Source organism: Mustela nigripes, chromosome 5, assembly GCF_022355385.1.
Source record: "Mustela nigripes isolate SB6536 chromosome 5, MUSNIG.SB6536, whole genome shotgun sequence".
NCBI classification, from domain to species: domain Eukaryota; kingdom Metazoa; phylum Chordata; class Mammalia; order Carnivora; family Mustelidae; genus Mustela; species Mustela nigripes.
The window spans coordinates 147,741,805-147,752,535 of NC_081561.1; the positions used below are offsets into that span (position 1 = coordinate 147,741,805).

The 10,731-nt window shown below is 51.5% G+C and overlaps 1 protein-coding gene across 1 annotated transcript in view; it reads left to right on the top strand.

Annotated features, from left to right (window-relative positions):
• The window catches only part of CEP43 (centrosomal protein 43), a 34,140-nt gene that overhangs the window by 5,282 nt on the left and 18,127 nt on the right, over positions 1-10,731 (top strand). Inside the window, exons 2-7 of the mRNA XM_059401600.1 lie at positions 220-273; positions 3,593-3,647; positions 4,496-4,584; positions 5,023-5,160; positions 9,613-9,693; positions 10,454-10,460. Of these exons, the coding sequence (XP_059257583.1) occupies positions 220-273; positions 3,593-3,647; positions 4,496-4,584; positions 5,023-5,160; positions 9,613-9,693; positions 10,454-10,460 (424 nt within the window). The remainder of the gene's footprint in view (positions 1-219; positions 274-3,592; positions 3,648-4,495; positions 4,585-5,022; positions 5,161-9,612; positions 9,694-10,453; positions 10,461-10,731) is intronic.

Consider the following 10,731-nt stretch of genomic DNA (forward strand, 5'->3'; position numbering starts at 1 on the left):
GGGGGGGGGGTCCCTGCAGGCGGGCGGGGGACACCCCGCGGCGCCTTCCCACCTCTCCGCCCCTGCCCGGTGGGCTTACCTGCCCGCGGGGCATTGCTGGCCCTAGGCCTCGGCTCTCAGAAGGTGGGACTGGGACGGCGCCTGTGGAGCTTGGGTGTACGCCTGGGTCGTGACCGTGGCCTTCAAACTACTTCTGTTCCTTCAACTTTTTTTTAAAAGGCCGAGCTCCGAGCAGCTGTGTTTTTAGCACTAGAAGAGCAAGAGAAAGTAGAGGTAGGAGAAGCGCGACCTTCAACATCCCCACTCGCTTGTGTGTAATTCCGAGTGCCTGCACGTTCTCCTGAATATGCGGGTACCGCTGTGGCCGGGGGTGGTTTTGAGCTGTGAAGGACTGACTTCCACTGCTGGGCCAGAGGGGAGACTGTTCTCCTTTCGTCTGTATCTCAGAATTTCGGGGCGTCTAAGGGAGGTCGGGGTCGCAGTAGCTCTGGGGCCAGTAGTGAACCCTAGCTGGTGTAGATGCCTGGTCTGATGGGCAAGGTCACAGGGGCCCCGTGGAGGAAGGCTTCGGTGGTCAGTGCGTCTGGGGCAGGATCCGCAGGATCGCAGGACCTGTCCTGTGTAGTGTGCAGGCGAATGCCACCGGGTGGGGGGAATACAGTGTGCACCTCTTCTCAACTAGCTGACCCCCAGTTGTCTTAAAGTCATGTGCTCTTTGTCACTGTCACAAGTCCAACCACTTTTTCGTGTACGTGCGTTCAGTTTTTTCCTGTCCCTCAGGTCTTGCCATCCCCCTGACATCGGCAAGAATTACCCCGTAACCCGGGGCTTCACCTTGTCGGAGCCGCGTCGGTCTGATCGCCCCCCGCTTTAGACATAGGCTCCTGCTCCTGCTTTACAGCATGAAGTGCTGCTGCTCTTGGCCTTTCCGTGTTTGTCCCGGCATCCGTCTTCTCTCAGCCGCCCTCTGTTCCTGTCTTGTCTGGGCCTCCTGCTCCACGTCTGAGAGACCGCAGCTCCTCCGCCTCCAGCCACACTCCCTCTGGGAAGAACCACGAGTGTCATTTCACTGAGCAGACTAAGCCCCCTCCTGCGTGGGCCACGTCAGCGCTCAGCCGTCAGCCAGCACCAGCTGAGCTGGCGGGCGCCTGCCTCGGTGAGGGTCCGAGCGGGCCATGAGCCCTCTGGGCTCAGAGCTCTCACTTAGCTGTGTGCTGACCTGCTACCTCTCCTGCCTCCTGCACTCCCCGCAGCTGGCCCGGTCCGTCCTTCGCAGGGAAGTAGGAGCATGGGGTCGCTCTCGACTCTTTGTGTCTTCCCCTGCAGCTCCATGGCTCGGCTCGGGGAGAGCTGCCCTGCGTCCGTCCGCATCCGTACCTCCTCCGGCTTGGCTGCGGGGTTCTTCGTCTGTCCAAGAATAGTCCCGTTCTCGGGGTTTTGCCTTCCAGGTACTCTCAGCAACTCGGCCGTTGACTGTGTCTTTGGCCTTGTCCTTGCTGTTGGTCCTTCTCTGGAGCATAGAGACGTGTTTGTATCCGTCTCAAGGTCAAAGCTCTTTTCCTTAACTCATGTTCTGCTTTTAATCCCACTCGCATTTTCCCCCACAGTTGAATTTTGAAAGAATGTGTATGTCTTATTTCTTCTGTTCCAGGCACCCTTTAATACGTTAACATCTTAAATCCACTTAAATTCACCTTAAATGTCCTACACCTGAGACACTCCTTTGCTGGGGTCAAGAAGACTCTCCTTACTGAGTATATTTTCCTTCTAATCTGTGTTCTTAACTTAGTTGTTCTTTGTGGCATTTGACATTTTTAATTCCTCTCTCCTTTCCTGAAAATCTCCCTGGATTTTGGGACTTCTTTCTTTCTCTTTTCTCCTTTGAGCACTCCTTGCTCTGTTTCGTGCCGTCTTTTCTCTCTACACCGGGCTTACATCCTTGGTGTACTGCGCAGGAGCTCTCATTCTGTGTTTTCTCCCCGGATGACCTGAATTCTATCGCTGACTTCAGCCCTGAGCCCTGACCTGCCTTGTCGGCTCCAGACCCCTCTGTGACCCTGTCTGCCAGACTGGTCTTGCTTCTGGGGACGGCGGTTTGCCCGAGCAAGAAATCCGAGAGTTGCCTGTACCTTGCACTCTGCCCCCCGGCAGCTCTGCGGCTGAGCTGTGTGAGGAGGCCCTCCGCCGCCTTCCTGTCCAGTGCTGAGCTGCTGCTTTTGTGGGTGGCTTCACCCCTCCTCCTCTCCAGTCTCCCCTTTGCTCGTGTCACTCACCATCCTCCTGAAGTCCGTTCTCTGCAGTGCTCCTAGTTTGGCTGTTGATTATACACATCTGCTTTTGTTCCTCCATTTTTCTTTAAATATTTCAGTTGACTCGGTGTCTTAAAATTCCCTAGACCAACCTACCAAGGACCTTTGTGATCTTTCCCTGCCTTGTCTTTGTTTTTGTTTTTTATTAAACAACTTTATTGAGGTACAAGTTACCTATAGTAAACCCAGTACACTTAAATGTGCAGTTTCTTACATTTTAATGTTTATGCAACCTTGAAACAGTCAGGATAGTGCACTGTATCCTTGACCCTTGAAAGCTTCCTGAAATCCTTTGTGACACCCTGCCCCACCACACACCCCAGGGCCACCATGTATTTAAGAGCCACACGTGCGGGATCCTACCGCCTAGACTCTCTTCTTTTTTGATCTGGCTGCATTCATTTGGCATAATGCATTTGAGATTCGCCCATATTGTCCCTTGTATTCATAGCTCATTCTGTCTTTCCCCGTGTAGTGTGTATTGTACAGATGTGTGACGGTTTGTCGAGTCATTCATCTGTTGATGAGCCAGTTTTCTGGTGTTATAAATGGGCTTCTGTGAACCCTCATGTACATGTCTTTGCTTAGACCTATGCTTTTCTTGTGAGAAGATGCCTGCAGATAGGTCCTATGGTAGGGGTACTAACTCCTTAGAACATCACTAGACTCCTTTCCAAAGTGATTGCACGATTTACAATCCCAGCAGCAGAATGTGAGTCGTTATACTCATAATTCATTCGGTTCGCTTAAAGAAGCTCGAGTGAGCTAGAAGTATGTTTCCTGTATTCAAGTAAACGCATAATGGCAGAGGTAAGTTGGCCTGTGCATGACCCTAAGTCACGTCACATGATGCTGACGAGATGCGAATAGCAAGTGTGTAATTTGAGTCCTGCTCACAGTAAGCTATAAATGGAAGATATCTATGATGACAGCATGTCACCGTGTATTTAGAATGATAAACACTTGTTTTGTAGGTAAACGTAGTGCCGTTTCATGTATGAGTAGCTGAAGGTCTAGCCTCTAAAGTCGTTTAATAAACAATTTGTGGAATATTTAAAAATTAAAAATAAATGCACATTTTCATGTGTGGTTTCATTTTATTAGCCTTGAGATAATAAATAGCATCAAAGAATTCCTGTAGTAATCAATAGTTGTAGAGTGGGCTTAACCATAATTTTATGAGTGACCATATTTTACTATATCTCTGCCAAAAATTAAGCTTTAAACCACGTTTTGTAGTTTTTAGGGTAAATGCATGACATACTATTTCATTTTTTTAACAGAACAAAACTCCTCTAGTCAATGAGAGCCTGAGAAAGTTTTTAAATACGAAAGATGGTAAGATGTTCAGTTTATTCTTGCTTATTTTGTCTGCCTCCGAATTTTCAAGTTCTATTTAGGAGCGATGTGGAGTTTCAGATTTTTTTTTACAATTTTATTTATTTATTAGAGCGAGAGAGAGCGCACATGAAGGGGGTTGGGAAGGGCAGAGGAGAGAGAGGAGCAGGCTCCCCTCCGAGGGGGACCCGACGCAGGTAGCTCGATCCCCAGACCCTGAGATCACGACGTGGAGCCAAAGGCAGACACTTAACCAGTTGAGCCACCCAGCTGCCCTGACGAGTTTCAGATATTTTTTGAAGTCTGTGATTCTTATAGGTTCTCATTTTAAAATTGTGTTTTATTATGTAATTGTTAAGTTGTTTTGAATATCCTTGGTCATAGGAAATTGTTGGTTAAAACCAGTTTGTTTGTTTTTTTAAAAGGTTTTATTTAGTTGTTTGAGAGAGAGAGAGAGAGCACGAGATGGGAGGTCAGAGGGAGAAGCAGACTCCCCATGGAGCTGGGAGCCCAACGTGGAACTTGATCCCAGGACTCCGGGATCATGACCTGAGCAGAAGGGAGTCGCTTAACCAACTGAGTCACCGGAGCGCCCCCAAACCAGTTTTAGTATAAGAAGCAGAGTACTCTCACGCACCTGCGGAATGTCGTTTTAGCACTAGTTAGCTTCACACGGTGCTAGTGAAAACACGAGATTGAGATTTTCATTGCTGGGGTTCTTTGAAGATAAATTTATCGTTTAAGCTTAGAAACCTCCTCTTCAGTTGCTAAGTTACCCTTACCTGGTGGCGTTAGCGAAGGGGCTTGGGGCGCGCGCAGGTGTGCTCACCGCCTCTCCCGTCCTGCAGGCCGGCTGGCAGCTAGTCTGGTTGCGGAGTTTCTCCAGTTTTTCAATCTTGACTTCACCTTGGCCGTTTTTCAACCTGAAACCAGCACAGTAAGAGTCATGTTTTTTTGCATCTATCTTTGAAAGCGTCCTCGATACAAGTGCGTTCATTGTAAACTGAAATTTAACAAAATTTGATGTGTTAGAGGGTCTTGCATATAGATTATTTCCTGTAGTTAGTGTTTCGTTTGTCTTAAAAGCCATCTGAGCTGTAGATGGCTGCTACCCACGCCGCTTCGTAGAACTCGGAGAGGAGGGTTTTGTGGAAATAATTGTTCCGGTGTCCGCATCCGTTCATGAAGGCTTCGGATGCAGAGACTAGTTTAAAAGAAATCTATAACTTTTTAAATGGGCGTTTTATTCATTAGGAAGACGATCTCTCTGAGTTTAGAGATATCTTTAATTTCAAAAATATTTTTCTTTAATCTCTGAAAGTCATTTGCATACTTCTGTGCACTCAGATCTCACTCGTTGTATCTTCTTCCCTAGTTTCAGTGTCTTGAAGGCCGAGAGAACTTAGCCCGAGATCTAGGTATTATCGAGGCAGAAGGTACTGTGGGCGGACCGTTGTTACTGGAGGTGATCAGACGTTGTCAGCAGAAGGAGAGAGGGCCACCCAATGGGGAGGTGAGTATCATTCCAGCCTCTGTCATCTTTGTCTGTTTTAATTATTGGCTACTCAGGGTCGCCATGTAGAGTTCTGCGTGCGTAGTGAATCGGAGTTTAAATGCAAAGAAGCTGTTTCTTCAAAACACAACAAAGCACACTTAGGTCGTGTGAGCGCACGTGCTGTTGAAAGTCGAGTCATGTCGGCTGAGCCTGGTGCCGTGCTTGTTTGCAGTTGGACACTCGGGAGCACTGGGGTCAGGGGTGGAGGGGACAAGGCTGGCTTTGGCCATGCGGGCCCCTCGCGGCTCCGCCGGGCAGGATGGGGAGAGAGGCTGCCTCGTGGGCAGCGTGAGGCCGCACCGGGCAGGGCGCGTTGGGTGCCCGGACACTCGCTGGTTATTGTCTTGTTACCGTTTTAAATGTAACAGAGCTGAATCAGAGGCCAGTTAATCAATTTTTGAACTTAAGGGCTTTTTAAAAACAGACTTAGAGCTATTGAGGCTGTTGATTGTGCTTCGTCTCAACATTTCCGAACTTCTGTGTTCTTGATTAGCTACTGCCTCTCTTGCTAATGAGATGAAGTCTGATATCTGGTTACAAATGTTAGTTTTAGGTAGAGATCCTGTTTCTCTGGCACCCGGTTAGACCCGTGCTTTTAGTGACTGGTTTGTAAGTAAGAATGTGGGGCTGCGCACTCCCTGGGCTCCGTGTGGGGTCTCAGAGCGTGTTTTCTGTTAGAATCTTTTTTAACATCAGGGGAGCCTGACTGAGCACCCATTGCATAGAGGGCATAAGAAATAGGTGCTTTGAATTGAAAGATAAAATAGTTTGATGGGTGAGAAGAATTGAGCGTTAGTAAAGATGAACTGTGTTCCCATAAGGAAATGCACGCGGAAGTGGTGGCTTATGATAGTGGAGGGAGTGTATAGTGAATGGTTCGTACCACACATTTTAGGAGTCAAATCAGTTTTAGTTAAAGGGGAGCAGTGGTTTTTCAAGTGGAAATTTTGTTAAACTCAGTGAGAGTAGTGGAGAGGACTGGGGAGGTGTCCTAAGGAGGCTGTGGAGAGCTGGGCCAGGAGCAGGGGCTGTGGCTGGCTGGGTGCTGGGCCTGGTGTTGGAGTGAGGGGCAGGGACGGGGCTCTGGGGTGGGGGGCACTGCAGCAGAAGGGTGCATGGCAGGGGTGGGGGCGCTGCAGCGGCTTTTGGGTTCAGCTGTGCGGTGCTGGTGGCCCCCGTGCCCTGGTGTGTCCTCCCTTAGCTCAGAAGCAGGAGCGTGGGCTGAGCTAGGATGCTTGGGGTCACATCCCAGCTCTGCCATGTCCTGTGTGTGACTCTCTGAAGTCACTTGACCTCCACGTGCTTTAGGTTGCTCACTCATGGCGTGGGGATGATGGGAAGAACGGCCTCGCGGGTGGTGGTGAGAACCGCGGGGAGTCAGGGTCGGGAAGGCTCGGCAGCAGCTTCCTGTGTAGGGACCTGCGAGCGTTGGCCTTTGTCGTCATTGTTGGTCATTTTGTCCTCATTACTGTTTGGTGACTCCTATGTCCAGCTCCGTCCTTCCCCAGCGTGAAGCTGGTCTCCAGCTCTTCCCCACACAGACCCCCTGGACACTCCCTAGCACATGTGCATCGTGTGTGATGAAACAGGCTTCATTCACTCGAGCGAAGCCGGAGTCGCAGAAGGTGAAGCATCTCGTCCTCCCGCTTCCAGTTCCTGCTCCCGGTTTCTCTGCTTGTGTCGGTTGTGCTTCTGTGACTCCTGCTTACAGTCCACGGAGCTGCCTCTGCTCGAGCCCGTGGCCCAGTCCTGTCAGGGAGGAGTCTCTGTCCCCTGCGGCAGCAGCGCGCCGTGGAAGAAAGCAGACTTGGTCGCTGCAGAGCTCCGTCTGCTGCTAGACAGGGCGTCTGCCTCAGACTGGGGCCCCGTCAGAGATTTCTTGTCTGGTTGGGTTGGTTTGAAAATGAAAAGTCAGGAAATGTGTTCTTTGTATGTCTTTCTGGCTGGTGGATCCGAAGCCGGCCCCGTCAGTTGGCCCTGATGCCAAGCTGGGTGTCTGTGAAACGGACACACGAGAAGACTTTTGTAACATCAAGAGGTCGTTTTACTTCTTGAAAGTTTGAAACCGTTATGAAATACCCGCTCCTTGCTACTTTCCCCTCTTGATACGGGGGTGTGTCGTTTTAACTGGTCGTGTGTCTCTGTACAGACATAAATGGATGGTCAGATTCATATTTAAAATTGGGAGCTCGCAGGTGTCCGTTTTGGCTTTCCCGTCTTCACTAGCGTTCTAACTTGGAGGGGGGAAAGCCTCTTCTTAGGTTGTATTAACCTCTGACTTCTGATGCTGGGGAAGAAAACTAGCTTTGGGTTCAGCCCGTTGAACTCAGTGATGCTTTCATGGAAAGGCGTTTGCAGACCACCTTAAGACTCAGGTTGCTGTGCCCCACGTCCTTTGCCGTGACTTTGAGTGGGTCTTGCAGGGCGTTGGCTGTCCCCCGGCATGGCGGGTCCCAGCACTGGGTTGTGAGCCCCCTTGCTCCCCACGAGCACCTGCCGTCGCTCGGGTCCTGCTCCCCAGCACCTCTGCCAGCGCACTCCACGGTCAGTGTGCGCCCTTCAGGCTTGCTGACTTCATCTTCAAGTTCAGCGCTTCATCTTCTCCGCTCTTTACAGATTGCCGTCACTGTGCGGTGGCAGCCAGCTGGCTCCCAGGGTCCTCGGCCTTGGTGTTGAGATCCTGTGTGATGTGGCGCCTAACCACCTTTCCGGTTTTATGCCTTTTTGTGAAATGTGGAACCTTGTGCTTCAGCCAGACTTGGTTCTACTTAAAAGTGGCTTTTGCTTTCTTGCCTTCCCCTTGTCTGCTCTCCACCTGGAGCGGGGCACCGTCCCCACACCCAGCTGTGGAGTGTCCTCACTCACGGTCTCTCTTCCACTCTGCCTTCTGGGCTGGCTCCCTCTTCCTCCCTCTCTGCCGGCGGCTCTCGAAATGGAGGGCTGGGCTCTGCGCAGGTGTGGAAGCCGCCCGCGGTGGCCTGCTCCTCCCCACACATCCCCTGGCTGGGACAAGGGCTTGGTCTCACCGTTGTATCCTTTGCAGGGTCCATCCCAACCCAACAGGGATTCTTCTTCTTTTTTTAAAAGATTTATTTGTTTATTTTAGAGGAAGCAGACAGGTGGGAGGGGCAGAGGGAGAAAGAATCCCAGCAGAAGCCCCGCTGAGCGGGAGCCCGACGAGGGGCCGATCCCATGATCCTGAGATCATGACCTGAGCCGAAACCCAGCCTCCGACGCTCAAGCCGCTGAGCCACCTGGGCGCCCCCACAGGGGCTCTGAACAGACCCTGTGTTCAGGCTCGGTGGGAAGCTTTTGCAGACTTGTGCAGAGGAAGTACTCATTTGGAAGATGAATTTGTGAAGGTTAGAAGGTGAGATCGGAGAAGGTCAAAGCCTAGAAGAAGTGGAATCTTCTGGAACGCTCATCTAGAAGGACTGGTGGCAATAAACGCAGACACAAATGGGCAGGTAAAGATTCCCCTGTAAAGGAAGAAGTGACAAGACTCGATAAATGAGTAAGACGGCAGACGGTTGGGTCTCAGGAGGACACGGGAGGAAGAAAAGTTTGCGACCGTGAAACGGGGTTTTCGGCCCGGGAGAAGAGGAGGCCGTGCCAGAAGTCAGCGGCTGGAGGGGAGCCGCGGGTGTGGAGAGCCGCACGGGTCCTGTTCCAAGTGCTGGAGTCGAGGTGGGACTCTCGTATCTAATAGCCAACATTTGATACGCACGCGGTCATCGAGCTGTAACGGGGTCGTGGCTGAATCTCAGGAGGTCGTTTCCGTCCAAGAAACACTGAAACCTTTCTTCTTTGAGTTCAGCATAGTGCGGGGAAGGGACCAGCAGGTGCCCTGACGGCGGCAGTTTTGTGATGCTGCGCACGGCGCGGGGCCGTGCGGGGCCGTGCGGGGCCGTGCAGGGCCGTGCGGGGCGGTCCGTGCTCGGGGAGTGAGAGGACCGCAGCCGGCAGCCGGCGCAGAGGAGGTCGGGATGGCGGTAGGGCCTCTGCAGGGTGTGCCGCGTCCGCAGACAGCCGCCGCTCGGGACTCGGGGCGCAGTGGAGGAGGAGCGGGGCCGGAGGGGGTGCGAGCAGGTGCGTGCGAGTCCCGGGGCCGGCTGCCCCCCACGGCGGGGCCCCCAGGGAGGGCTTCTCCGGGCGCGCTCAGCCCAGCACGGAGCGGCCTGTTCGGGGTGACGGGGTCAGATGTGTGGGTAATTAGAATCCAAGTGTGTTTTGTTTTGTTTTTGCTGGAGTACAATTGGTGAAAATCTAATAAGGATATTTATATTATTTAGAAAGTTCAAAACACCAATATTGTATAGTGGTTTTAAATGCCAAAATTCTGTTGAAGCTTAATAGTATATTTATGTTTTATTTTAAAATATGTTTTAATCTGAAACTGAAATATTTCAGGGTGCACTAGAGCTGTCTGATGTTCATTCTCCACCAAAGTCACCAGAAGGCAAAACCAGTGCTCACAGCAATCCCAGTAAGGTGAGTGGACCACGGGCACGGGGGCTTCTGCGCTCTGACTCCCCGGTGGGCCCCGGGCACGGGGGTGGGGGGTGCTTCTGCGCTCAGACCCCCCGGGGCTCGGCTTCCCCTCCTCGTCCTCCTGGGTGCAGGTTCTGTTTGTAGCGCAAGTGCCGTGCACTGTCTTGACATCGCGTTTCTCCCTTTAACGAAGCATGTATTTAAAACGTGTTCTCTTGGGAGTGTTTTGTATTTTGTGCCCTAGGAAGGAACGCAGTGTTGAATCACGGAATTGTGGGGGTTTGGGACTCATTCGGTACTTGGGAAATTTTCTTCCTTAGTTGGCAGAGGATTTACTTTTCATTATAAATCCTAGCTCTAGGAGACTGGGTTCCTGGCCGTTGTTCCAGGATATTATTATGTTGAGTGTTGAAGACGGATGGCCAGTTTAGAATTGTAAATCGTAATGGCTTTTTATATTAATGAGCTATTGGGAGGATTTATAATAAAACGTGTGCGCTCTGGAGGTGTGTGTGGCTTATGGGTTGGTAAAATTAAGGCCTCTGGTGGCAGGAGTTTGATGTATTGGAGAAAAGTGCCGAGCGGAACACTGGAATTGAAAGTCCAGGGTCCCAGGAGCGGATAGAGCGTGCCCGTTAGGGGACATGTTGTCTCGGGCCTGGTTGCAGCGCCCTGTGTGTTGGTACAGCTGAGCAGTCCTACCCGAGCACTGGTTGGGGTCAGGTGTGTTGTGATCATTGCCGTGACTCCCATTTTGCAGGATGAGGGTGAGGCCCTGGAGCCCACTGTGTGGGCCTGCTGGTGTCGTGACTCGTGGCCACAGCAGGACCTCCGCAATGAGGTGACTTCTTGGGGGTTCCTCTCTGTCAGGTGCCTGGACTCACACACCAGGGAGCAGCCCCTGTGGTTTGGTTACTGGGTCTTTGATGGTGTTGCTCCTTTTCATGTTTTCAATTTGGGAATCAAAGGATTATATGGTTTATTTCCAGCCGAGGGAAGAGACCGTCATGCTGTTTGTAGCTGTCCCTTCGCTCCGAG